At 53.7% G+C, this 26876-nt stretch overlaps 12 protein-coding genes across 12 annotated transcripts; 7 read left to right on the top strand and 5 right to left on the bottom strand.

Moving 5' to 3' along the window:
• Positions 1-212: 212 nt before the first annotated feature.
• Positions 213-2635, bottom strand: J4E83_010780 (uncharacterized protein; the record flags this gene model as incomplete). The annotated part of the gene is made up of 3 exons (XM_049337660.1): positions 213-2051; positions 2100-2321; positions 2516-2635. 3 exons carry the CDS (start codon positions 2633-2635, stop codon positions 213-215), a joined length of 2181 nt encoding a protein of 726 aa, XP_049183196.1.
• A 564-nt stretch (positions 2636-3199) lies between these two features.
• On the bottom strand, positions 3200-4900 carry J4E83_010779 (uncharacterized protein; the record flags this gene model as incomplete). The annotated part of the gene is made up of 1 exon (XM_049337659.1): positions 3200-4900. One exon carries the CDS (start codon positions 4898-4900, stop codon positions 3200-3202), a length of 1701 nt encoding a protein of 566 aa, XP_049183195.1.
• Positions 4901-6116: 1216 nt separating this feature from the next.
• On the bottom strand, positions 6117-8162 carry J4E83_010778 (uncharacterized protein; the record flags this gene model as incomplete). The annotated part of the gene is made up of 3 exons (XM_049337658.1): positions 6117-6184; positions 6241-7014; positions 7067-8162. 3 exons carry the CDS (start codon positions 8160-8162, stop codon positions 6117-6119), a joined length of 1938 nt encoding a protein of 645 aa, XP_049183194.1.
• Positions 8163-8796: 634 nt separating this feature from the next.
• On the bottom strand, positions 8797-9756 carry NCS1 (Neuronal calcium sensor 1; the record flags this gene model as incomplete). Its single annotated transcript, XM_049337657.1, has 3 exons — positions 8797-8976; positions 9023-9318; positions 9369-9756. The coding sequence occupies 3 exons, from the start codon at positions 9754-9756 to the stop codon at positions 8797-8799; spliced, it is 864 nt and encodes a 287-aa protein (XP_049183193.1).
• Positions 9757-10635: 879 nt separating this feature from the next.
• Positions 10636-11639, top strand: J4E83_010776 (uncharacterized protein; the record flags this gene model as incomplete). Its single annotated transcript, XM_049337656.1, has 3 exons — positions 10636-10783; positions 10832-11352; positions 11412-11639. 3 exons carry the CDS (start codon positions 10636-10638, stop codon positions 11637-11639), a joined length of 897 nt encoding a protein of 298 aa, XP_049183192.1.
• A 549-nt stretch (positions 11640-12188) lies between these two features.
• Positions 12189-15369, top strand: J4E83_010775 (uncharacterized protein; the record flags this gene model as incomplete). Its single annotated transcript, XM_049337655.1, has 3 exons — positions 12189-12611; positions 12657-14105; positions 14152-15369. 3 exons carry the CDS (start codon positions 12189-12191, stop codon positions 15367-15369), a joined length of 3090 nt encoding a protein of 1029 aa, XP_049183191.1.
• Positions 15370-15721: 352 nt separating this feature from the next.
• J4E83_010774 (uncharacterized protein) lies at positions 15722-18306 on the top strand (the record flags this gene model as incomplete). Its single annotated transcript, XM_049337654.1, has 3 exons — positions 15722-15749; positions 15881-18107; positions 18162-18306. The coding sequence occupies 3 exons, from the start codon at positions 15722-15724 to the stop codon at positions 18304-18306; spliced, it is 2400 nt and encodes a 799-aa protein (XP_049183190.1).
• A 754-nt stretch (positions 18307-19060) lies between these two features.
• Positions 19061-19525, top strand: ISU1 (iron-binding protein; the record flags this gene model as incomplete). Its single annotated transcript, XM_049337653.1, has 2 exons — positions 19061-19316; positions 19374-19525. 2 exons carry the CDS (start codon positions 19061-19063, stop codon positions 19523-19525), a joined length of 408 nt encoding a protein of 135 aa, XP_049183189.1.
• Positions 19526-20170: 645 nt separating this feature from the next.
• On the top strand, positions 20171-21360 carry J4E83_010772 (uncharacterized protein; the record flags this gene model as incomplete). The annotated part of the gene is made up of 3 exons (XM_049337652.1): positions 20171-20541; positions 20615-21033; positions 21098-21360. The coding sequence occupies 3 exons, from the start codon at positions 20171-20173 to the stop codon at positions 21358-21360; spliced, it is 1053 nt and encodes a 350-aa protein (XP_049183188.1).
• Positions 21361-21893: 533 nt separating this feature from the next.
• Positions 21894-24217, bottom strand: J4E83_010771 (uncharacterized protein; the record flags this gene model as incomplete). The annotated part of the gene is made up of 2 exons (XM_049337651.1): positions 21894-23874; positions 23925-24217. 2 exons carry the CDS (start codon positions 24215-24217, stop codon positions 21894-21896), a joined length of 2274 nt encoding a protein of 757 aa, XP_049183187.1.
• A 496-nt stretch (positions 24218-24713) lies between these two features.
• On the top strand, positions 24714-25421 carry J4E83_010770 (uncharacterized protein; the record flags this gene model as incomplete). The annotated part of the gene is made up of 2 exons (XM_049337650.1): positions 24714-24940; positions 25103-25421. 2 exons carry the CDS (start codon positions 24714-24716, stop codon positions 25419-25421), a joined length of 546 nt encoding a protein of 181 aa, XP_049183186.1.
• A 521-nt stretch (positions 25422-25942) lies between these two features.
• Positions 25943-26859, top strand: J4E83_010769 (uncharacterized protein; the record flags this gene model as incomplete). The annotated part of the gene is made up of 2 exons (XM_049337649.1): positions 25943-26015; positions 26141-26859. 2 exons carry the CDS (start codon positions 25943-25945, stop codon positions 26857-26859), a joined length of 792 nt encoding a protein of 263 aa, XP_049183185.1.
• Positions 26860-26876: the final 17 nt, after the last annotated feature.

Below are 26876 nucleotides of genomic sequence, written 5' to 3'. Positions count from 1 at the left end.
AATAATCGCCCCCCTCCTAACGGCATTAATATCTGTCATTCTGCGCAACTAGGCAGCAGGTTGGAAGGCAGTCAAACTGCTTGGTCTTTGAATGATGATGGCATCCGGATTGTTGTTTCGACTTTTTCATTCGACAGCGCTACGTCGCTCTCACATCTGGGTATCATTACTTTTGTTTCGCTTTTCCACTAAACCCTACGCTCATAATCTTCTCATGGTGATTTCTGCGCACCCCACACTATGCTCTCCATAAGCGCATACGGTGAAGAGTCAAGATCCAAACCAAGAAGTGGCGACTGCGAAAACATATTCTCGGCATCTCCGTTGAGGGCATTGTTGATGTCCTGTGCGGTGAAGACGTGCATCGTGGGAGACGCTTGTGAGCCTGCTTCACTTGGCTTGCGGTTGTGCGTCGTGGTGATTCTCAGCAGCCGCTCGAGAGCTGAGACGGATCGAGTGATGGGCGTGGCGAGCTCGGCAGGATCAACATCTTTTGTGACATCCGTAAGAACTTGGATTACGTTCTGCAAGAGACTACGCGCCCGTTCGTTGCGGTTGTGTTCGCCGAGGATACCAAGCAGTAGGGCAGAGCTCAAGGAGCGATGCACAGCGGACCAGGAACGGGTAGCAAACGGTGTCATGTTTTGTAGACCGAGGAATGCTTCGACCGTGTTGGTCAGACTGTCGATGCATGTCTTGCGCAGGGTCTTGGAAAGATCGAGATTGGCGGTGGCGGGGCTGATGGCTGGTCGGCAGAGCTCAGATGTGACGTACGATATGTGCAGGTACAGCGCCCAGTGTTCGAGCTGATCGCGCATGGACCGACATCTCCTCGAGTCTTTGAGATAGTCTGCAGCGTCTATCATGATTTCCTGGAGTTCATTGCGGTGTTCCGTTATTCGTATCAGGGCATCATGCGAGTTCTGTGGCCGTTGGCGCTCGCGGACTATGTCGAGGCCTACTTTGCACAGTCGGTACATACTCTCGACGTATGTTCTTGTCCCTGGTGCTGTGTGCTGGCTCATGGGTACAGTATGGTCAATGGTAGTGGTCGACGACGCTCTGTCATAGGAGACAGACAGCAGCGAGTCCTGCCAAAGAAGCGCCCACCATGTCTTGCTCCGAATGACCCTTTGCTGCACTGGTGTTGACGGAGGACACTGTCGGTGCAGTCCTAGAGTCTGCGAGAGGCGGACTGTCAACCCCATCAGACTCCAGGCAACTCCGGCGTTCATGTTGTTTGATATGACGTTTCCAAGGATAAGAAGGGTCTGTATGTTTTCGATGGTTGCGTGCGATAAGAAATTGGTGAACCGTAGGCACTCGAAGCTGCAGCAGACGTAGACCTGCGATGTCAACTCCCTCTCTTTTCGTGACAGACTTGAGCATTGACATCCTGAAGCTAGTATAGCAAAGACCATGCCTATCCAGTGAAAGTCTTTGCCATATATTTGCTGGTCTGTGATGCCGTTGGTACCCTGTGAGCTGGCGCGGTTGATCAGAAAGAGCAGAAGATCAGATTCGATGGCCTCGATGTCGGCAACGGCGGGGTATACGGCGTGCGCGGTTTCGCGATAGCTGCGGAAGAAACTCAGGCATTCGGAGTCGCTCGGTAATGCGTTGGCAAGCTCGTGGGCGCGCGCTATTGATCCGTGTGGTAGCCCCCAAAGGTCGACGAAGGGGTATGTAGCGCTCTCGTTGTCCAGGCCAAATATCGGCAGCATGCTCTTCTTGCCCAGGAGATCTTGCACGCCCGGCGCCCATTGTGTATCCCCCCTCCCTAACGCCATGACGAGTGCTGGTACTGAGCTGGGTCCGATGTGTATCGTCTGGCCGGTGATGTCGTTGCGCGTGTGTATTCCCTGGGTTCTGACGTGGCTCTGTTCGCCGTCCATGGGGGCCGCTGCGGCCAAAGGCGTATTTCCAGATCCATCAGCAGGAGAGAAGCCGTTCATGGGTGGTGGTATCTCCGCAACGCTGCCGACGGCATGCTTCAAATCACTGAGCGACTTCTCAGCTTGCTGCAGCTTCCCGCAGATGCGTTCCCAGTCCTGCTACGGTCAGTATACAGTCGTCCCCCCTATCATATGTGTGCGCACCTCTCGAGGCAGCGTGACTGTGCCGCCATGTATGTGGACCAGGCCGTTGGAGAAGTCATGGCCGTTGTTCTGCCCAAGTCCTAGGTTGATTCGTTTCGCGGGCGGGTGCGACTCGCTGGGCGGGTGGTAGGTACATAGTTCGGGATGTTCGCGGACGACGCATGTCTTGCAGGGCACGTTCTGGTCGCACTTGACCTTGCGCTGTCGACACGGATAGCAGGCCTGTAGGGAAGTAGAGCGTCAGCGCATGTTCGTGGGGCAGTAGCTCCTGCCGTGCTGGATGCGCCGGGTCCTGTAGCCCAATTCGGCAATGCAGAGAGGCCTCTCTTCCAACGTGCCCATACTAAAGCCCCTCGAACCCAAAAGCCTCCTCTTTTCCATCGCTGCATCGATAGCGCATCATCTCAACGGCGTACCTTGTACTCTCGCGCCTTCCGCTTCCGTCTCAGGATCTCATCGACGTCGGCTCTTGGCGGCGTGTCTTGCATAAACCCATTTGGCGCGTTGGAGTTGTGCGTGTCCTTGAGCTCGTCCATGGTCGAAGCTCGGGGGAAAGTCGTCAGAGGTCTGTCTGGGCCGGATAGTCGCGCTGGTGGAGTGTCGACTTCGGTCGGCCTTTCCGCTCGCTGGAGCCCCACTCCTGGGCAAGGATGCCGATCGCCTCTGACCCCCGGCTAGTCACGCGTCTAGGAAGCTTGACATTCCCGGCCAACGATGGAAATAATTTCGCCTGTCCATCGCATCCACTTCTTTTCCACCCAGCCAGGGCCTGCAATCATGCCATGACATCACCGTTGAGAGGTCTCGCTTCCATGTCGTTGTCAATGAGCTCGCCCACTCGGAATTAGCTGTGTAACCGTTGGCAGGATCGCACACATCGGGGTTTGGATCCATATTGGAAGTAGGAAGTTGATGGATTATGAATAACATACGCTATGGATGCCGAAAGAACCCCTTCGATCCCAAGACCCCTCCCACGGCCTTTTCGCGGTCTAACACCAAGCTCCCAAACGCCCACAATGCAGCATAACAAGAAAAGTCGAAGAAAGCTTGACGATAGGTCCACAAAACAAAAAACGATCAGATTAACCTTCTTCTGACTAAGCTCCCAGCTTCTGCTCCTTATTCCTGTCCTCCTCACTATAGGCATAGTGAGAACGCTCACGGATCTTCGCACCGTAAAAATAGAAGAAGAAAGGAATCGCGCAGCACGCCAGCCCGATGAAAGCGATGAGTGAACTGGCCCACTGATCGCCCAAGCGCTCGTACATCTGGTTTGTGAACAACACCACAGCCGCTCCCCAAAAGCTGCGTAGGAACGTCTTCGCCGCCAGCGCTGACGCAGCCTGGTGCTGGTACGAATCGACGAGGTAGTTGTTGGCTGAGTTGTACAGGAAGATGAAGCCGAAGCCCACAGAGCCACCGCCGAATGCCGGACCTGCCCAGTGGGTCTCGGGCTGACTTGTCCAGGCGAAGATGAAAACGCCAATAGGGATGAACCAGCATGAACACATCATGGGGATCAGACGTGCTTCCGCTGGTGGGTGGCCATTGTGCTTCTTTACCAGCGTCATGTAGTGTTTGTTGACGAGTGGCGCGCAGGCAGCGGAGAGCAGAACACCACAGATGAGCGGGATAAACATGAGACCTGTTGGTCCTGCGCTCCAGCCCTTGCCCTTCTGGTAGACAATCGGGTATGCGACGAAGAACATGTACAGAAGACCGTACAGAACCGACATGTAGAGTGTGATCAGGAAGACGATGAGCTCACGGAAGAGCAGCTGGAAGGGTCGAAGGAGGAAGAGCTGGAGGCGCTGGCTGAAAGGTCGCATGTCGAGATCCTGTTCCGTGACAAACTTGTCATCGCCAGTCTCCTTGCGCATTTTCTTTGCTCTCCTGTCCAGAATCTTGGGCGCGTATGTCTCCGGTACGGTAAAGGTGATGAGGATCCAGACGACAAAGCTGAGGATGAGTTGGATCCAGTACAACCAGCGCCATCCACCAGCTTGACTGAGGTAACCGCCAACCAAAGGGCCAACACCAGGGCCGATGAATGGCGCCGCACTGAAAGCCGCCATGGGAACACCTCTCTCCTCGGATCTCCACATATCCGCCAATGTTCCACCAACAAGCGTCATGGGTGCCGAGAACGCCACACCAGCAATGAAGCGCGTTACCAGTAACGTGCCGATATTCTGCGCGACAGCTCCAGGGATAGTGAAGATGACAGCCAAAGCAAGCGTGACACCATACACCGGTCTCCTCCCCCAGATCTCAGACGCCGGCGCAAAAGCCATAGGTCCAACACCGAACCCAACAACAAAAAGCGTAATAGTCAACAACGCCACCTCCTCGCTGACCCCAAACTCCGCACTCACACCTTCCAGATCCGCTGTGATGACCGCCGAGTTGAACGCAACAACAAAGCAAGTCGCTGCAACACACATCGTACACCACCACTTGTACGCCTTGCTCCAATTCTTCGGGTTCTCCTTGTCGTCAATGGTGAATGTGACCAAATCGTACTTCTCGACCTTTCCTGCGTTGGACCGTACTTCGCGCATCATCTGCCCTGAGATGGTTTCTTGTGTGTATTCCTCTAGGTTGGCATCGTTGGAGAGGGTGCGGGTGGGTAGGTTGACTATGTCTTCGGCTGTTGGCGCGCGGTGGAGGGGAGCGGGCTTTTCGGCATCGAGCGTCGTGGTATCTGAGGATGAGGAGGGTCGGCTGGGGTGTGTTGCGTCGTTAGATGGGCTGGCAAAGTCCCGCGTCATGGGGAATTGTATGCCTTCTGTTGCCATGGTTGGTTTAATCAGACCTCGAGGTCTGTAGTTAGAGTCGATAATCGGAATGACGAAGATGTCCAGCAGTTGGGCGTATGCGGCGCAAGAGAGCTTGATATATATGTAGTAGTCTGTCGATGACTTCAACGCGAGTAAAAGATCATCAACTTTCGTAAGACTGACTCAAAAGCCCAGTGGCCTGATAACCAAGAAGTTAAAACACCAAGGATGTATCGCAACAGTGATGCAATCCAAAAAAGCTGATCATCAACACTTCCAAACCTCAAACCGGGCAACGGCACACCCATATATATACACACACATACACACGCACGCGCCTCCATTTCCCTAATAAGGCCTTCTGAAATCTTATCTTCGTACGACCAACCTCTGCAAAAAAGTCTCATCACTCATGACAATCTTTCACCCGGAAAACTCTCGGGTCTTGGGTTTCAACGGGGCACTCGAATAGTTCGACGGGAAGGGTCTCGATAGCGCCCGCATGCTAAGCTGGATTTGGAAACGCGTCGTGCTGATGGCTGCAGGGGCCATGCATAGACATCGTAATCCGAGAGATGGCCGAACGAAAGTAGTGTTTGATACACACCCGACCGGTGTACATACTCGAGAAAGAGGTCCAGTGTTTTGAGAACGTGTTTAGGCGGGTAGGATGGAGGATAAGTGGGTCCTCCGCTGCTTTTGCTACGGTTGTAGACGCTTGATACGCGTTGGATGGATTGTGGATGTGTGTTCTTATCGGAAGAAGGTGAGGCGTTGACGTCATTATGGAAATAGAGAGAAAAGAATAGGTAACGGAAAGAGGAACAAAAACGTTCTGCGGGTATACTAGGGATAATGGGAACATAAGTGGAAGCTTAACGAGAAGAGAGGTCGGGCATCAAGACAGATATGGGGGTGATAAGGCTGGCGGTAGAGAATAAGCTGACGATGGGTTAGTGAGTACCTCTTTTATCAAATTAAGTGGGTTTCATGGAATACGGCGTATATTCCAATATTGGTTATGGGATGCGCGTTAGTTTGCTTTATCGTAGAGCACTGAGTCTAGATTCACTCTCACATGTAACTGAATAGTCTGGGATATATACGGGTAGTCTTTCTTCGCAAAAAATGCCTTTTTAATGTCTATATTGGCAATGATCGCACGCTACTTGACAAGTTGAGATTCCAAGGAAAAGAAAAGGTATACTGGCAGATCTCCACTACTACCCCACGCTCAGTCCACCTTGATGGATCTATAGATCTTAAGGGTGAATAGCCAGCTGGCGAAGAAACCGATAGTGCCTGTTAATTTCGTTAGTACGCGGTTTACGAACAAGGGGGTTAGATTACCAACTTACCAGTCAGAATGAACACCAGCGAGCTCAGCAAAGCCGAGTATCCCAGGTACACGACACCGCTTGTCCAACTAGTCCAGCTCACATCCTTGATCCAGTAGAGCAAGCAACTAGCAAACACGTACGCGGCACTCGCACCAGCAGTGAAGAAAGACCTCCATTGCCAGTGATAGTTCTCCGCGCAAAGCAAAAAGTACATCATGAGTACTGTGACGGCCGCCGAGGTAATGATCATAAGCCCAAAGCAGATGAACAGGAAACCAAACATGTAGTAGACTTTTGAGAACCAGATCGAGTTCATGATGAAGTAGAGTTCGACGAAGATGGCGCCAAAGGGAAGTACACCGGCCAAGGCCATGGAAGGAAGAGGTCGCAGGTAGCCTCCCACCGGTGGAATCTGGCGTGGGATCTGGTTTGTACGAACAGGCGGCTCAATGGCGGCCTGCTTGAATCCGAGCCAGGAACCAGCGACACTCAACGGGACGGAGATGACGAACCAGATGATGACTACTACGAGCATGGTGGTGAAGGGCACAGCACCGGATGCGCCGCGGCCCCAGACGAACAGGTTCATGAGGAAAAAGACACCAAAGACGATCGCGGGTAGAGCTACCGGGGTATAGAAGAAACACAGTTTCCACGACTCGCCGTGGAAGAACTTGTAGGTACGTGCCGCGGCGTAGCCACCGAAGAAACCGAAGAGTGTGTAGAAGATGATGATGACGGTTCCGAGAGCGCCGCGGTTGCTAGGAGAGAGGAAGCCGAGAAGCGCGAATACTGTCATTGATGTTAGCAGGGACCTGGCATCTGATATGCTCTGGCGACTTACCTATAGTCAACGCTGTCATGGCAAAGAGCTGAGCCCCGTTGCCAATCAAAACCGACAGAAGCAGCGGGTTCTTCGGTGGCCTGAATACATCGCCGTGTACGAGTTTCCAGCCAGAGTCATCCGCTGTATCATCACCGTCGCCGCTTTCTCCAAAGTCCTCGAGCGCAAACTGATCCAGACGGTTGTAACGCGCGATGTCCTTCTTGAGGGTGCGCACGAGAATGGTGCTGACCATTATGACGAGGAAGACGACGATGACGGCCGAATTGATGAGAGAGAACCAGTGGATCTTGGGATCGTATACGTGTAGGTACTTGTCCCATCGGGTCGCAAACGGAGTCGGACTTGGTCGCCAGTAAACGCCGTACGTGAAGACGACCAGGTTATCATCAGCCTCGCCCTCTTTCAGAATAACCGGTGTCTGTCCATTGCACGTCGCCCCATCGTCGCCCTGCCTCTTCGATTCTGCCACCGAGTATGGGTCTACCAACACACCAACGACGCGGAAGTTCCCCGGCGATGCCTCGTGGTAGTCGATGACAATGTCATAGTGGTTGTTGAGCATGGGCTGGTCCTCGTCTACAAGACCCAGCGCGAAGCCTGGCTGATAGAAGGTCTGGTCTGAGCCCGGCTCCCTAAGTGATTGTGCTGCAGGCAGCCCATCGATCAGCCAGTTGAGGTCGTAGCCCTGGTATATCCTGCTGTTCACAAACGCCGCGTCCTTGCCAGGGTATGGCGCCTCACAGAGCAGTTTACACGACTCGTTCATGCCCATCTTCAGCTCGAACGGACTCGTCTGTATCCGGTCGCCAAACAGGATGCTTCCCAAGCTCTCGCGAATTTCTTTGGGGCCATCTTTTGGGCGGCAAAAGTGGAAGGGCGGGTGGTAGTAGTCGAAGGAGAAGACGGATCGTAGCTTGGGGTCGTTCTGCGAATCGGCGGGTGTCAGGCGATTGACGTATAACGGAACTGCGTCTCCCGTCTTGTACGAAGTTGGCGCGGTGCCTGGGAAGTAAAAGGCCGACGCTGGCGAGGGTGCAATGACTAGCAGGGCCGCCAGCGCTGCGCTGCATGTCGATATCGCGGATCGCGGCATTGTGTTGGGTGTGTCTGCCTATATAAACGAGGCGCGTGAAAGTGGCTTTAATACGTGGTGGAGCCCACGGGCCGGCGTCAGCTTGAGATGCTGGGCGGAATGCCGAAACGTAGCGTCGCAGCGCAAACGTCGCCAGAAGTCGATAGCGGAGGAGAAAATGATGGCGTATTATTAGACAGGTAATCTGTCCATAGCGTGCAGCCGGCGATGGTACGACAGCAAGGCGGCACGGTGCTAGCAATGTGTTGTTCTCAAGCTACCTGTCCAAAGCTCCCTGAAGGCCGCCTAAGAAAGCGTCCCGCAAGGTTGCGTCACGTCAGAACACAGACCCGACATGCCATGCAGACGCCCAATTACAAGTTTGTACCAAAGAAACCCAAAAATAGGCTTCCCTGGGTGAGGCTTACAGTCAGACCAACGTGCAGAATCAAGCAAGTTTGAAATTGTTGTTGCATTCTTGACCGCGGAAACGAAATGCGCACTTTGTATACATCATTCATGATGTCCGGTACGCCAAGGCGAGGTCATCCACCCTAACAGCAAGGGAATAATGGTATGCCAATCCCACAAATGCGCTGTGATATCGACTATAACGAAACAAGCAGAAAATGACACTGGGTATCGACCCTCTTCCTCACACAAGACCATCGTACAGAGACAAGGCGGAAACGATAGTCTCGTCGCGCTTCGAGCCCTCCTTGAACTCAGCCATGTCTAAGCTGCCGTTCTCGTCCTTGTCCATCATGCGGAAGATCTTCTTAACGCGCTTCTCGGGGGTGTCTTCGTCTTCCGGGAGCTTAACCATGGAGCCGACCTGCAAATGTTAGTATGGGGGCGCTTCCTAGGGCGTGACTACGTACCATCTTGTAGATGGCTTCTACGATTGCCAGCATCTCCTCGTAGCTGATCTTGCCGTCTCCGTCAATGTCGTACAGCTGGAACGCCCAGTCTAGCTTGTCCTCCATCTTGCCGCGACTCGTGACGCTCAATGCGCAGATGAACTCCTTGAAGTCGATTGTGCCGGACTTGTCTGCATCGAAGACATTGAAGACGTAATCTGCAAATGACGACGGATCCCCGAACGGAAAGAACTGCTTATAGATCTTTTGGAACTCCTCCTTGGTGAGCATGCCCGAGGGACAGTCCTTCAGGAAGCCTGTATGTACTCAGTCACAGTCCAACCCAGTTGCCCCACTGCGTGCGCACCTTTGTACCATTGCTGTAGCTCTTTCTTGTCGAAGTGTGTCGCTTTCTGGAGGTCGGCCAGCTCTTGCTGTGATAGTTTACTCTGGCTATAGCGATGTACAATCAGCTGTTGGTTCTGCAATTCCAAGCACTCGATTCCGCAGCGCGACCCCAATTCGTCTTCCAACTCGCGTATGGCATTCGCCAAGGCGATTTCCCGCATATCCTTGTAGTGCGCATAGCCGGACTCGTCATGACGGGGTACGTCGCTGTGATGGCGGCGCGCGAACCGCAGAGGCGGGTGGTTGTGCTCCAGAAGCGGGATTCCGTGCGCCTGTGACGGGGTATGAGGCAGCGGTGCTGTATGCGCGGGCTTCCTGTGGTTGTGGATGTCGAGCTCTTGGAACATGCTTGTGCCGTGGGCGATCGAGTGTGTGGGCGAGCGGGGGATATCTGCGCCTGAGTGAAGGGTCCATGACGAGGTCCGGTCCAACGTGTGGCCTTCACTCGACGACGCGCGTGTCCGAGGTGAAGGGCAGGAATCTCCAAACGTCGGGATGGTAGGCGCGATGGCCCCGCATTACAAAGCAGCAAGGAAAGAGAACTTACGATTTACCCATGGCTGCTAGATGTGCGGAATATCGTGCGTCGAGGCTTTCGGGGTGCACCGGATTATGTAGGAAGGAAAGGCAGGCAGTCGGGGGAATTGGTAGGCGTTGGAAGGCGGAGCAGCAATCAGAGTGGTAGCTGGGTGCAAGTGGCGGGCCAATCGACGGCGGGGTGCTCTTCTGGGAGACGGAGGCGCAGCACGCTGGAAGAACCGTGGATGGCGGATATGGAGGGCGATAGGAGCGAGACTAGGACTATGGTGTAGACAGGCAGAGGCAGGGGAGCGGAGGATATATGCTGCAGGCTGGTCGTCGTGACAGCTCGGCTTCCAGCCCGTCGACGCAAATAGCGGCCACGCCGAGAGGGCCCTGGCAGCCCTGGCCGCTTCGTCATGTCCCGCTTTCGCATGCGTCGAAGGCGGGCAACCCCGCGAGTCTAGCAAAAGCGCCCGTGGATGATTCGCGCTTGAAGGCCCGGTTTCACGACTGTAATGTGAATACCGCGCTGCACTCGCTGGCCATTCAGCTCCGCCCGTCTGGCGCGCAACCTGCATACGACCCCATCGCCCACCGCGCATGCCTCTTCACGTCACGTGTATGCGCGTGCTCCACCCGATCCACGTTCGCTGACCCTGCGCTGTTCCATTGTCGGCGGCACAGCTGGTCCCCACCACGCAACCATGGAAGACGTCCTGAACGAACAATTCGAACGCGTCGAGAAGGCCTTGACAACCTTGGTCGACTCAATCGCTGCCTACAATCCGGCCACGCAAGCTGCCGTCGATCTGCTAGCTGCTGACGACGAGCTCAGTCAAGGCCTGGACCAACGTACGCGAACACCCACGTCTGCTGACATTGACGACTGACGCACTGCAGTCGCCAAACACCAGGCAAATCACATCCGCATCCAAAACCTCCGCGCAGAAGCCGATGCGCTCGAAGACCAGCTCAAGACGTCCGTCAAGAAGCTCGCAGAACTGCGCCATGAGCTCTTTGACACAACCGTGACCACATTCCCCGAAGACTCGCGCGCCGTCCCATTTGACGAACTTCTACAATACGCGACCAATATTTCCCGACACACCGTCCCGCCAACATACCGTGAACCCGTACCTGCCGCAGACAAGGAGAAGGAGGACGATGAGGTCGGCTCAAACGGCATTCCTACTAATGGCCTCAACACACCCGCTCTCGCGCCAGAGACAGTAGCACCAGCAAGTGAAGCTGCGCAAGGGCAGAAGGAAGGCGAAGATGCTGCTGGCCCTGCGCTCGAAATCACCCCAGAGGAAGAAGAATGGCTGAAGAAGCTCAAGGCTAGCAACCTGCCATGGTACCCGTGGCCCAGCAACGAGAAGATCCGCGCGGGCGCTCTATTCAGCCTCCAGTATTGGCGAGAGGTATGTTTGGCACGTCCAAGATTCATACGAGACACACTAACTCCTATCTCCTTGTGTAGAAGGGCAAAAACCTGGACGAGTTCAATATACCTGCACATTTGGACGCGGCTAGGGAGAAGGCGTTGCAAGAGCAGGGACAGAGTGAGGCTGCTGCACAGGACGCGTCTGCACAAGATGTGGCTGCACAGTCTCCGAGCAGACCGGCTCAGGAACAGGCTCCACCTCCAACGACATACCGTCCAAAGCCAATCGGAGTCTTCGAAGGCTTGGATGAGGATGATGACTGATCATTTTCAAGGGATGGACTTGATATGTACATCTTGAACATACGTAGAGCAGTTCAACTCAATACTAAGGATGTCACTTTCAATGGTCATGGCTGTGATGTCTTCTCTGTTGCACCTCATACAAGAAAAAAACTGAACAGGTCTGCAGGCTACATTAAGCCAAAACATTGCAAAGGCGGTGACCCAGCGCCAATGTAGGCTCCAGGCTGTTCAGTTCTTTCCTAGGTTGGCGTGGTTGTGTGATAATGTGCAGCGCATGATGACATGACTAGAATTTCGTATCGATTTCTAGGTGACTCAAGTAGAATCATTCGCAGCATAGAACTGATGCAGACTCCACTAAATGCAATGTTGAATTTCCCATGAGTATGCAGATGGAGCTCGCATGCTTCCGACGTCATGCAGTCCAAGTGGATTTCGCGTTGGCTGGACCCTGTCCAACTAGTCCACCTTCGGTTAGCATCCAAATTTTCCTAGAGCCGTGCTCGACTTTTCGCGGAAGTCGCGTTGCGACAACCTCCAATACACTCTCCAGGAAATCGATAAAAGATGGGTAGCAAATTACCCAAGAGGGAGCGCGAGGTGGACCAAAGCGAGAAAGTTGACGAAGCCCCGGCGAAGCGGCGCAGAGAAAGCAATTCGGACAAGGTGAAGCTCTCTAAGCTTTACGCGGACCTGGCAGCCGAAGAAGACGATGTCCGTCTTGAAGCCGCCAAACAGATCATCGTCAAATTCTCGCCCGAAAACAAGCCAGAGCCCAAAGATGTGGAGGACGCGTTAGTACGCCTGATCAAAGGTCTTTGCAGTCAGCGCAAAGCAGCCAGGGTCGGATTCTCGCTCACGCTCACCGAATTATTGCGACAACTATTTGCAGTAAAGCAGAATGCCATCGAAGGTTCGCAGCTTGATGTGGCGGCTGTCATCAAGATGGTAGAGGAGAAGACCAAAGCCAAGGGCAACGTGCCAGGAAAGGTAGGAACATGGGCGCGCTGGATGTCGCAATGCTAACAAGTACAGGAAAAACGGGATCATACCATCGGAAAGCTTTTTGGGTTCAAGGCCATCATGCAATCATCGATACTTATCGAACCAGAACTTTCGCTGGATGCCTGGAACAAGCTCTTGGACAATGTTTATCGAATGGCACGCGACATTCCCTGGCTCCGGGAAGAATGCGGCATGGTCCTCGTCGAAGCAGTGAGGAGCTTGAAAGGCCAATCGCAGTACCAAAAATGTGTCGAGGAGATACTCGAACGTCTCAACACGTTCAAGCTCGTTTCTACGCCTGAAGGCGTAGCTGTGTGGCTTACCGTCCAAGCGAGTTATCCAGCAACATTGCCTGAAAGCGTTTGGCACGACAAGGATCCTCTGGCAAGGAAGGAACGTTCGCGACTTGCTAAGATTTTGAAGGAGGACTTCAACAAGAACGAATCGGAAGATGGCGAAGAAAAAACCATCAAGACCGGAACCACGAGCTCGAACCCGTCTTTCGCCTGGGACTTGGTCTTTGCCGAGATCTTACGAAGAGATGAACACAGTAAGAGTAGTTCCAAGGACAAGACAGAATTCCCGCAGTTCTGGATCGATACTGTAGACAGCAGTCTGTTCTCTTCCTCGGCATCCCATGAACGTAAAGCCTGGGGATTCAAGCTGTTGAGTAGCATGATCACACGTGTGCCGGAATGGGCTGTCTCTGCGTTGTTCAGCCCCAATTTGATGCGCACCCTGATCAACCAAAGCAAGAAAGAGGATCGATTTCTTCATTCCGCTGCGTTGGCTGCGTTGAGTTCTGTCCAGCTCAGAGTTGAGCAAGAAGATGGAACAACACTTCCCATATTCGTCGCATTGACCTCAAAGCACGGTAGCGTCGAGTTTGATCGGATCACCAGGACGAAAACGCTGGAGCAGATTCTCGCGTCTGCAGATGATAAGAGTTTGATGAAGATTATACGCCATCTCAAGTCGTTGATCCTGCGTCCTGAAAGCGAGGAACAGACCGTTGCAGATAGCCGTCGCCAGGCCATTGCAGACCTGCTTCTGAACACGATCAGGCAGTACAAGCGATACGAGAAGTTCAACGAAAAGACCTTCAAGAAAGACATCGCTCACCTACGCGAAGGTGGCGCTGCAGAAGACCGAAAGTCCAACTGGCTGCGGGAGATCCTGGAGACACTGGTGGAGTTTGCCTACTTCATTCCCTCAAAGAAGGCGGATACGAAGAAAATGCCTCTTCCACCTGTCAGTGACCGCGGTCGGACGATGTTTCAAGAGCGGTTATCATCCTGTTTGACGAAGTTATTGGACGTAAAGTTGGGTGCTCGGTCAGATGTCGCCTTCATGGTATTGGACATGATAAGAGCCAGGAATGGCAAGTCTGCAAAACTGGATCTTGCTTTCAAAGCAGATGAATCGGTTCTGAGTACCATGGACAAGGCGCTTAGCACTATTGACGCCATCTCTGCAACAGTACGTATACCATCTATTTGATTTCCGTGACTAACGAGTGTTGCAGGGATCGATAGCTGGCAATGAGATGGCAGCACAGGGCTTCCTGCTTCTATACTCTCTAACTCTCTTGCAAGCCTACAATGGCGAGGGCGATGCCGTCATGATGCTCGATGACCTCGATGCTTCCTACAAAGCCTTTGAAGCGTCACGAAAGGCGTCATCGAAGAAAAAGAGCAAGGCTTCAACTTCCGACGGCCAGAATGCTTTCGTCGAGATCGTACTCTCTTTCTCAGGAAATGAACGAACGTTGTTCCGACGAATCGGAGAAGAAGCTTTCTCTATATTCGCATCCGAGATCAGTGCCGAAGGGTTGCGCTCATTGACTGAGATCCTGGATACCGAAGAGAACCTTGAGGGACAGAAAGAACTGTTCAATCAGGGCGATGAAGACGCGGAGGAGGAAGGCTCAAGCGACGACGATGAAGACGACTCGGACGTTGAGATGATCGATGGAGAGGAAGCAGACAGCGACGAGGCTTCTGAGTCAGGTTCTGATGATGACGATAGGGACGAAAGCGAGGAGGAAGACGCAGAGCTGACTCAATTCGACAACATGCTCGCTATGACTCTCCAGACCTCGAAGCCGACCATCGACGGAGAGGCGGCAGACGAGACATCTGACGAGTCAGACATGGACGACGACCAGATGATGGCGCTTGATCCACATCTCAGCAAGATTTTCAAGGAGCGCAGCAAGACAACCAGCAAGAAGAAGGAGCGAACGGACGCAAAGCAGAATGTCGTACAGTTCAAGTCAAGGGTCCTGGATCTACTTGCTGTGTACATGGAGAAGCAATACTCCAACGCCCTCACTCTAGAAATCCTCCTCCCAGTACTCCGTCGCACTCGAGCAAACGCAAACAAGCAGACGGCAGACAAAGCGGCCAAGATGCTGAAGTCGTTCTTCGACACCCGCACGAAGCGCAAAGCACCTCTCCCGAAGCCAGAGAACGTCGAGGATGTGTGGGAGCTGCTGAAGGGTATTCACGAGGAGGCTAAGCTAGGCAACGGCTCAAAAGTCCATGCAGATGCATGTGGCTCCGCCAGTCTACACGTAGTCAAGGTGCTTGTTGGCCTTGATAAGGGAAACTATGCTGGTGTGGTGGACGTTTATGCTGAGACGCAGAAGCAGTGGTTTGCGGACAAGAAGTCTCCGCTACAGCCTGTGCTGTTTACTCAGTTCCAGAACTGGTCTGTCAACGCACGACAGCAGGGGAAATAGATGATCATGTATAAGTACAGGCGTGTAGTTCTAATAGCATATCTTGTGTAAGCCTCGATCTATGAAAATGTTGAGACTCTTTCAAGTCTGGTATCCTCTCCATGAAATTAAGCCAAAAGAATGTTAATACGATTTTTGAACTTGTTTGAACTCAGACGTGACTTCTGAGCCAGAGTGGAGCTGTCGCGTGGTGACTACCTTTCTTTCGGTATTGGTGGCAGGTATCCACTTTTGTTTGCCCCGCCGCGGGGAGGAGCTCTAGAAGCCTAGCCTATGTCATAACAACCGAATTTACGTGCAAACCGTCGCGACTTTCTACACCGTACCTTGCCCACATCAACTTTGACCAAACATGGCCTGTACGCACGTAAACGCACCCGGTAAGCATCCATATTCTTCCACGACTCTAATCTCATGCAGCAAAAGAAGTGAAGTGTGGCAAACATGCTTCAGGCGCCTTCATTTGCTCTATGGCTACATCCTCACCCTAGGCAGTACTAACATGCATCAGAGCTTCACCCACCAGGGCCAACGCAGTCTGTGTACCGGGAGGACTGCACCCAGTGCTTCGACTCGATCGACGACCCCACCGGCCTCGACGTGTGCCTCTACTGTTTCAATGGTGGATGCACGAGCGATCGCAATCATTCCCTCCTCCACGTGTCGTCCACGAACCACCCCCTCGTCCTCAATATCAAGCGCACGCGAAAGAGGGTCAAGCGCGATGAGCCTCCTCAGAAGATGACCAAGCTTGCCGTGGCAGCTGAGACCGAGGCAGACCGCTACGATACTGCGACACAAGTCAAGTGCTACGAGTGCGGGGTCGACGATGTAGACAAGAGCTCGGGGAAGTTGCCCAACATTGTGGACGCAGTTCTCAAGGCGAACACGTTCGCGAAGCAGCAGGAGGTCAAGGCATGGGAACAGGAGTTGACTGCATGCGAACATACTCTCTGTCTGGAACAACAAGCGGCGCGACAGATCGAATCACAGAACCTGGGTCACTGCTCAGAGTGCGAGCTTAACGAGAACCTCTGGCTGTGCTTGACCTGCGGCAATCTGGGTTGCGGTCGTCAGCAGTTCGGTGGCGTTGGTGGCAACTCACACGGTGTTGGACACACCAAGTCGACTGGTCATCCTGTCGCGGTCAAGCTCGGATCTCTCACCGCGGATGGCACGGCTGATATCTACTGCTACGCCTGTGACGAAGAGCGCATCGACCCAGAACTACCGGACCACCTAGCACACTGGGGCATCAACATTAAAGACAGGGTGAAGACTGAGAAGAGTCTTACGGAGATGCAGGTAGAGCAAAACTTGCGCTGGGATTTTGCTATGGTGACCGAAGACGGCAAGGAACTGCAGCCATTGTTCGGACCAGACTTCACGGGCCTGAAGAACCTGGGCAACAGCTGCTACCTGAACAGTACCTTGCAGGCCTTGTTCTCCATTCCAGAGTTCAAAGACCGATACTACCTTCCCAACGAAGCTCCCCCGGAGACGCCACTCCCTGCAGAAGACTTGGAAACTCAGATGCGCAAAATCGCAGACGGCATGATTTCTGGTCGATACTCAAAGCCAGATAGCGATGTCATCACCAACGAGCACAACCCAGAGGTTCCACACCAGCGCGGCCTCGCCCCTGCCATGCTCAAGCACCTGATCGGACGAGGCCACGCCGAGTTCTCAACTATGCGACAACAGGACGCGTTCGAACTGCTTCTACACGTGCTCCAACTTGTTTCACGCAGCAAGCACGTTGAGCCCCATAAGGATCCGGTCGGTGCTTTCCGCTTTGCTATGGAACAGCGGCTACAGTGTGTCAGTTGCAAGCGCGTGCGATACAAGACAGACGAGCAAGAGAACATTTCCATCCCAGTCCCCATCCGGCGGATACCAAAAGACTCGCAGATGGACGTCACCAACAGCGACGGCAAGAAGGAAGAAAAGGAAGAGTTCGAGCCAGTCACACTGAAGGAGTGTCTCGACATCTTCACAGCCGAGGAATTGGTTGAGCTTACTTGTGGTGCATGTGGCAGCAAGGATGGTTTCACGAAGAGGAGCATGTTCAAGACCTTCCCTTCAGTGTTGGCCGTCAACGCAAGGCGCTTTGAACTGGTCAACTGGGTGCCTACCAAGCAGGATGTTCCTGTCATTGTCAACGATGAACCATTCTCCTTCGACGCCTACAAGTCAAATGGTTTGGCAGAAGGAGAGGAGCTTCTCCCAGAAGATGTAGACACAGGAGCCTCGGGCAGTTCGAAGTGGTCACCCAACGAGGCGGCACTTTCGATGCTTGAGGCTATGGGCTTCCCTCGGGTTCGATGTGAAAAGGCTCTACATGCTACTGGTAACGAAGATGCCGAAGCAGCGATGAACTGGCTGATTGGACACATGGAGGATCCAGATATCGACGACCCCGTCGACTTCAACGCTGGTTCTGGTGGAGGCACAGCCGCTGCATCTGTTCTCGACCCTGAAAAAATCGAGAACCTAGGAGCGATGGGCTTTAATGCTCCCCAGGCACGCCAGGCTCTGAAGGAGACGGGTGGTGACATGGAGCGCGCTGTCGACTGGTTGTTCAGCCACCCCGATGCACCGGGCGATTTCGACGAAGGTGGGAGCTCCGAGGCACCTGCGGAGCCAACAGAGAAGAAGTTGGCTGGTAGTGAGACGCTGCCTGCAAACTTCCAGCTCCAGTCGATAGTATGCCACAAGGGTAGTTCGATACACGCCGGGTAAGTTTTCCGCATTTGGACCCTTGTGGAAGGAGATTCGCTAACACGCCACAGACACTACGTTGCGTTTGTGCGCAAGCAGTTGCCAGGCGAGCAGGCTGCATCATGGGTTCTCTTCAATGACGAGAAGGTTGCCAAGGCGGCGGACATTGAAGAGATGAAGAAGTTTGCCTACGTGTATTTCTTCCGACGTTTGTAAGACAGCGGGTCTAGGTCCCTCACCACGGACTAGCATAGCGAAAGCGGAGTTGTGTCGGGTTAGCATTAGCATTGATGAAACGGCGAAACGAGAGCGGATTGGGAGCATTGCGGCGCAAGCTGCTAGATAGCATCAGCATGGCTGTAGGCGATATGAATGGAGCTGAAGTTCCATCTGATAGCAGGACGAACGGAGATAGCACTCGTTCGCCGGTGATCTGGAGCGGTTCTCCGAGATGATTCCATGATAAGTGTGGGGTATGTGTGCGCACGGACATTACGTCGCCGGCGGCCGGGCGTGGCTTTTCATCATTACTTCAATTGTCCGTCGCCATCCTCCTCCGCTACACCTACACCAACATCCAACCGCTACCCGAACTATTGCCAAAACTCACCAAAGATACTACCAAACCTCAAAACACCACACACATCGATCGCCACCATGTTCAGGAGAGTCGCAGCAGCAGTGCCCGCTCAAGCAGGAAGAGTGCTCGCAACCGCCGCCAGGCCCAGCATCGTTTCGCCCATTCGCACAGCAGCACCCGCAGTCGCAGCAGTCGGTCGGCGGCAGTACCACGAGAAAGATAAGTCGCCCTCCCCTCTCGTTCGGAAAATCGATGTGGTGGCGACACGGGAGTCCGATCGGAATCACCTCGTCATCGCACCACCATCTCCGACTAATTATATCTGAGAACGCTCAGCTAACATTCGCAGCACTGCTCGACCACTACAACAAGCCTCGCAATGTCGGCTCCATGTCCAAGACGGACAACGACGTCGGTACTGGACTAGTCGGCGCACCCGCATGTGGCGACGTCATGAAGCTCCAGATCCGTGTCGACCCCAACAGCAACACGATTAGCGATGTCAAGTTCAAGACCTTCGGCTGCGGTAGCGCGATTGCGAGTTCGAGTTACCTGACCGAATTGGTCCGGGGCATGACACTGGAGGATGCGTCGAGGATCAAGAACACAGAGATTGCAAAGGAGCTTTGCCTACCACCTGTAAAGCGTGAGTATCCCACAATACGAAAGCGAGAATCAAGACCAGAATACTAACTGTTCGCAGTGCATTGCTCCATGCTTGCTGAAGACGCCATCAAATCCGCCATCTCCAACTACTACACCAAGAACCCCAACGCACGGCAAACAGACCTTGGCGGCAAGTCGGCGCCGCTGCCAAAGGTGGAGATTGAGACTGTTTCTTCAGCGACGGCTTAGGAAGGACGAGGACAATGATGATGTAAATTGATACCAAGGGGACGAGAAGGAAGGATGGAAAGGAAAGTTTCCTGATGTTACCTGCATTCAGTCTTTCGCTACTCAATGTACCGGGTATGACTTGGGCGTTTGAGCGTTACGGCGGCTGGCTTCCTGTATAGTAGGTTGAGAGTACATATGTTTTATCGCAATGAACAAAATTCTTAATGCGAAGCCATGGGGTTGAACTGTGACGTGATGTATAACGAATGGACAGTAGAGGCAACCGCTGTGGAGGATGAGAGTTGGTATGTAAGTCCTAGTACGCGACAGCGGAAATCGGCTATGTGATCGTCTTATGAGCTGAGTGTCACGCCATGTAGGTGCTCTGCGTCTGTCAATCCTCTTCAGATAATGCATGCATGAAAGGGTACCGCAGTCTTATTGCGCTCCTGCAACCCCAGATCGCGTCTAAATCCAGTCTCACGTAGATCATGCTCTAATTATGCGAACGATGTTTAGCCGCCCTCATGAAGTTTAGGTAAAAGTGAAAGGGCTTATGACGCTTTGGACCCTGCCGTGGTTCACGCCTCGGCCCAGGTCATCCTCCGAAACTCTACGTCCCCAACCCACGCTTCACTCCCGACCGTCCCGTAACTGCCCAGCATGTCGACGGCCCAAGAAGACGAGGCAGTCCCCGCTATACGATTTAAGCGCCGCAAGATCGCGCACACGAAGCGCGTCTATACCGACGACGATGCGCCTACTGTTTCTGCCTCGCATACGCCCGTTGCTGCGACTCCCAACGACGCGCCTATCTCGCCGACCGAAGCCAACGATGAAGAAGAGTCGGTGCCGAACCTGAAAGAGATATTGCGCAACCGAAAGCGGCCCCGCGACCGACTGAAGGAAACTACGCGCAAAGCAGAGCCGCCGCGGACAGAGGTGGTGCAAGTAGAAGCGCCCCGGCCAGACCAGTATACCAGCCGCTTCGTCGCGCAGACGGGACAGGTGGTAGATCGCGATGACAAGCAGATGTGAGTGGACTCTTCGCCAGATTACAGCAGGCTCGAATGAGGGCACCGTCAAGCATGGAGGCTAATGTGCCAGGTCGGAATACGTAGAAGCCCGCATGGCTGAAAAGAACTATCGCCAGTACGGCTGGCCCATACCAAACCACCTCCAGGCTTCTGTGGCAGCCATCGCACCAGATCTGCGGCATACCTTCGCCACTAGCTCGTCGACACAAGGCACGACCAGTAGCACCGAGAGTCCTGCGGATAACGAACACAGCAACCGGTTGGCGGCAGGCCAGGGCAAGCTTCAGGAAGTAGACCTAGGCCCTGACGCTGCGGCGCGCACCGAACAAGCCTGGAAACGATGGGACAAGGGCGAGCCAGAACCGCCAGCAAGCAAAGCGCGACGAGACAAGTACGGCTACGCGTGGCGCAAGCCCAAAGCCAACGGCAAGACGGAAGAAGACAAGCGACGCGACCAAATGGTCGAAGCTGTACTGAAAGAAGCCAAACGTACGTTCCCTTCTCCCTCTCCCTTTCCCCCTGCCACAACCTCCTCACTAACATCCCCACGCAGTCGACTTCTTCGACTCCCCAACCCCCGCAAACCCTCACGCCAACACCTCCACTTCCACCAACACCGATGACGCCCTCGTCGAGCAGTTCCGCAACGAATACTTCGAGTCCATGGAAGCGAAACAACAAGCGAGGAAACCACCTGCTCCTCCTGTCAAGGGTGCGCCACCTCCCATCACAGGACCCAAGCTGGGTGGCAGCAAGAGCGCTAGAGCCAAGATGCACAAGTTACAGCAGGAGGAGGCTGCGAGGAAGAAGAGGTAATGTTTGCTGTACATGGATTTTTTTGTGTTGTTGTTGTTGTTGTGGTATCCGCTGTGAGGATTTGTGGGTTGTTATACAAGAGGATTTGATGCACAATCTTGTTGGATGGTTGTCTTGGATTTTCTTTCTTCGTCCTCTTCGTCTATCAATTTCTTAGAGGGATTAAGGTATTAACGCCGTTTCTCGTTTAGTGGCGCAAGGACGAACGACGGACGAGTGCTTGAACGATCCGAATGGATGGACACGCAGGTCAAGAAGACGACTTGGTATAGCGGTTAGTGAGATCGTCGTCTGAGTTTATGGGTTCTTCCGGTACGACGACCGAGACTGGGGGGCCGGCCATATAACACAGTATCGGTGCACGGGATAGGCTATTTTGCTTCAAATCCAATAATGGCATACTGATATCTTACATACAAACAAACAAAAATACCCAAGACCTAGTCATATATACTAGTTCAACGCCAAACAAACACCCTGGTTATACTGTGCCCCCCCAAAAAACCTATACCTTTATCCTCATAACACCCATCTCAAAGCTTCCTCGGAGTAGCGGTAGCCGGTTTCTTCGCCGCCCCATTCCCAACAGTCCCTTTCTTCGCAGTCCCATTCGTCGCACCCCCTATCTTAGCAGGCGCCTTCTTCGCCGGCGCAGACAAATCCCCCATCTTCCCCGCCAACTCCCCCGTCTTCTTCACAGCCGCCGCTTGCCCCTTTTTGCTCACTTTCTCAGGCACCTGCACAGCACCGCTAGGCGTCACTTTGATGGGCACACCGCCTGCTGTTATGAACGTAGTCCCCTTCTTCTCCTGCTGCGCTTTTTCGATGTCTTCTTTGCCGATCTTGATCTTGACGCCGTTCGCCATGGTTAGCGTGCCTGTTTTCTTGGCCTGTTCGACTTCGGTTTGGGGGACTTTGATCATGACGCCTGAGGCTGTCATTACTTCTTTCATGGGGCCTGTGGGTGGAGATGGTGTGGGCTTTTTGGTTGTGGTTGCTGCCGCGGGGTTTGCGCGGGCGTGTGCGGCGGTGCCTGGTTTAGGTGCTGTGGGTGTGGGTTTCTTCGCTGAGGATGTAGGGAGGTTCACCGCGCTTTGAGCTCGTCGTGCTGCTGGGGTTGCAGCAGTGGGCGTTTGCAGCGTCTTGGTCATTGGTGGCGGCAATGCTGTACTTGCTCTTCTCATTCCATTGGGCATTACAGCGCCGCTTGCAATGGCTGTTTCTTTGACTAGTTTGGCGAGGTTTTCTTGTGTCAGGCGCTGTACTTCTGGTACTTCTTTGGGTCCGGCGGCTTGTGCTGCGCCCATTTGTGCGGCGCCTTCAATCATCTTTTCTAGTTGTTCAGGGCTTGGGAGACCTTTGATGTCGCCGCCTTGGCCTAGCAGTGTTTTCATGTGCGTTTGGAAGAATTCTTTGGCGCCGGGTATGGGTAGGTCTTCGGGTGAGGCACCGTAGGCTACGGTTAGAGCCATCATGACGGAGGTTATTGGAGCGAAGATCTTGACGAACTCGTTCCAGTTGCCGCTTTTGACTTCGGTTTCGATTTGGACGGCTGGGCGGGGGACGGTTCGGATGGTCTTGTTTCCGCCTCTGCTGCTCTCGCTCTTGGTGTCCATGTCCAGGTGGTTCTTCCAGAAATCTTCTGCGGGGAAGCGGTTGTGGCGGCTGAAGTATTCTAGCATGTAGTCTTTCTCTCTCCAACGGTTTCTCAGCCAGACTTCGAAAGCGTGTGTGTTCTCGTATGGGATATCGTCGAGGTGGAATCGTCGCCAGTGCATGTTGACTGACTTGGGAGGCCGGCCTTCGAAGAAAGAAGAGCGCAGAGTGAAGATATCTTGACCGAATTGTCCTTCTGGTACGCCTTCGTATGCGATGGTACAATCGTACAGCCAATCTGTCGTTTCTCTCAGTTCATTGAGGCAGAACTTGAGGCCAGTGCTGCGTGGAAGCAGTTGGTGCTTCATGTCCTGCAGCCCATTCTTCTTCGCCCATTGCTGGCTCTTTTCGCGTGTAGTCTTGGACAGATTCGTGCCCTCGGGAAAGATGATCAGCCACATGGGGTCTCCCTTCTTGTTCAGTTTGCTAAGATGCTTCTTGAATGTGCGCTGGTCTTCCTCCCATTTTCTAGATAGAAAGATGAAGTTGTAGAACTGGGCGCCCCATCCAATGATCGGAATGTTCTTCAGCGACTCCTTCAGAATGATGTAGATGAAGCCGTGCATGTTGTTCGTATATGCGATCCACCAGATGTATAGCCAGTCAGTGTAGAGTTGATGGTTTGCCATGAGAACCATACGGTCTGCAAAATTGCATTGCAATGATCCATCTTTGCGTTTGATAAGTTGGCCGACCATGCTAGAGTCTCCAGATACACGGACGACAGTCGGAGCCCACCATTGGGTGAGACATGTGATCAGGATGGCGAAGCATTCTTTGGTGTAGGCCATGTACCCATCGTAGAATTGCGGATCAATCAGCTTTAGTGGTGCGCCTAGGAATTGGGATGCGCTTATACTGTCAGGTATTAGTTGGGTGTATCTGGAGGTGGACACGGACGTGCTTACGCCAGGACGCCGGACAAGAACGTCGAGGCTAACGTGAAAGCCCGTTCTGCCTGTGTCAACTCGCCAAAGCGCGGTGGTCCAGCCGGATGCGCTTCGACATTGTCTTTCGAGATTCGCAATCCAGCACCGAGGTCATCTTTCTTCTTCCTCTTAACAGCAGCTGGTACTGGCGGCGGCTTGGACGCTGATTGGCTCGCTGGAGTCGGCTTTGGAGCCGTCGCCTTCTTCACTGGGGGTTTGGCAGCCGGCGATTTGGTAACGACCGGCTTCTTCGTAGCAGTAGCAGGCGACATCTTCCACAGTTGGCACACGAGCGAACATCGAAGTCCAAAACGTCAAACACGACTATCAGCACCAGTGACGGGCTACCCGCGACGTCAGTGCAGGCTAACGGTTCCAGGTTCGAGATCAAGATGGATGCTCCACTTGCGCGTCGTCAACCCCTGTCAGCGTGCCGTGGCATGACGTTATGTGTGGCGGCGTGCAACCAAGTCAAGCAAGCAAGATATTCGAGACACACCGTTACCCCTTCCTTAGTCTCTTGGTCTACTCAATAACACTATACTCGCTCCGCAGTAGATACCAATTCTCCAAAGCGTCTCAATCACATCCCTCTTCCAACAATACCACCATATTCGCACCACATCTACGGTACGTTCGACTTTGACAGCTGTCGACCCTGGCGCATACTCGAGTGGTGCACGCGAGCAGCCTTCAAACGTTCATTTAGGCTGGAGACTGACACATATCACAGAACTTATCCCAAACCACGCATCACATCTTTCCAACATGCCCGCAGCCTCAGTCGCATCCGCGCCGGCCAAGCGCACCACCAACAGGGCCACCGCTTCAAGGGCTCCTAAGAAGGCTACCCAGAGCGCAAAGAAGCCCCAGACGAATGGCGCAACGAACGGAGCTTCGCAACCTCAGATGTCACCATACACTATCATGGCTTCGAGGATCGCAAACCGCGTCGCCGAAATGGCAGAGAACATGACATTCGTCGAGCGCGAGAAGTGAGTCGTCCGAACTTCCTTGAATTCTCCCCTGGCATTCTTTTGGTTCTGGTAGCGACGGCGTGGAAAATCAGGGACACACTATGCAACTGCCGACCTGAATATGGACCCCTATCGCGTAATCACTGGTCTAGAAGTACATTTGCTAACAATCTGCGGTAGGCCCCAACAGCAAGCGCAACAGCAGCAACAACAGCAGTCTGCTCCGTCCAACTCGGGAAAGAAGCCACCCAGGAAACTCGAGATGCGCATGCCCAACAACGGCGCCTCGCCAACCAACATCACTTTCAGCGCACCTTTCCTCGACAACACACTCGCCAAGCTCCTTACGCTCCAGAACCGCATGCTGACAGTCAGCAACGACATCGCAGCGTGCGAAGACGTGGACGACAAGACCAAGCAGGAGCAATTTGCGCAGAGCGCAGAGTTGAGCCGCATCATCGCCCTGATCTGCGCTGAGAAGGCCAGACAAGGTGCTTAATATGTTACTTTTGTCAAAGCAACGAGTAGTTACGAGCGTTTCTTTTTCGATGGCGTTGAGGATATGTAATCAAAAGGGTTTGACAGTAGTAGCGCGCTTTGTACGAATAGTATGATTGACGATAAACATAATGAACTGCCATATGACCATACCTCATCGTGATACTCAGCCTCAACGCTGTACCGCCTAGCGTACTGATGGCATGCCACGGCAGAAAGCTACAACACAAGCTAAAAACCTGCGTCAAAAGATCGCCAGCCAGGACTTTGGTTCAGGTCCACTTCGCTGTGCCACAATAACGTCATTTGACGCGGGGCGGCAGCGACCCCCCTGCATGCGACGGGTAGCGAAACAGGTTCAAGCTGCGGTGGCGCCAAAGGCCATGCATCATCGGGAGAACATGATCTGGGGTCTAGCAGTCTAGAATTATAGAGCTCTTCTGATACTACCATAGCTCCTCCGTCGTTGAACTTAGCTCTCGATATCAATTACAGTCGCGAGATCGCTATACGTACTATACCATGACGAGCTTCATCTCAAACATCATCTGGAACTCGGTGGAGGGCTTCGTAGATGCCGGAAAGAAGACGGCGGGTGAATATGGTGGAAATGCCTTGATTAAGGCTGGGGATATGATTGAGAATAGTGGAAGGAGTGTAGGAAATGGTCAGCTGCTCGTCCCGTAAATGTCCTTCGAGCACTCACTAACAAGCGCCCAGGTCTCGAGAAGAAAGCAACAAGCTACGGCACCGCAATCACCGGCCAAACCTACAAACCCACAGCCAAAGCCCTCCCTTCCACAGCACGAAAGCCCGTGGTCAAGCGTTCCAACTCGACCCCCGCGAGCAACAAGCCAACAACCAGTGGAACGCCGCTAGGTGCGAAGAAATACCCAGGCAGTAACCAAGTGAACGGCGCTGTCGGAGGAGCAAAGAAGACGGTCGGAGGAACAGTCGGAGGACTGAACAAAACCGTCGGAGGAGTAACAGGCAACGCATCCAAAGCCACCGGCGGCGTCATAGGCCGCGCAAACAGCACCGTCGGCGCCGTAACCAACACCACCACAAAAACCACCGGAGGCCTCGTAGGCAGCGGCCAAAGAGCCATCGGCGGAGCCACCAAATCTATCCCTCCCTTCAAGGGCCCCGGCGCAATTCCCTCAGCCAACAAGGCTCTTCCAAAGCCTTTCCCAGATACCAACGGCCTCCCCAAACCCGCGTACCCGACGACCAAGAAAGCCGCAGTCAAGCCCGGCCAACCGAAGCCGTTTACACCGCCCACTGAGCAAAAGAAACCGGATCCGAAGAAAGCTTATCCGGGGACGAATACGCTGCCGGGAACGAGTCGGACGCCGGTGCAACAGCAGAGGTTGAAGCCGTTGCCGAAGGCGGCGCCGCAGATTGGGCAGGGGCAGACTATGTCGCATCTTGCTATTTAGGAAGATGAGAAGCGGGG

The sequence above is a fragment of the Alternaria metachromatica genome (assembly GCF_023757995.1).
Source record: "Alternaria metachromatica strain BMP 0045 chromosome Unknown scaffold_52, whole genome shotgun sequence".
In the NCBI taxonomy this organism is placed as follows: Eukaryota; Fungi; Ascomycota; class Dothideomycetes; order Pleosporales; family Pleosporaceae; genus Alternaria; species Alternaria metachromatica.
Note: the sequence above shows the minus strand (reverse complement) of the source record. Positions and strands in the feature narration are given on the sequence as shown.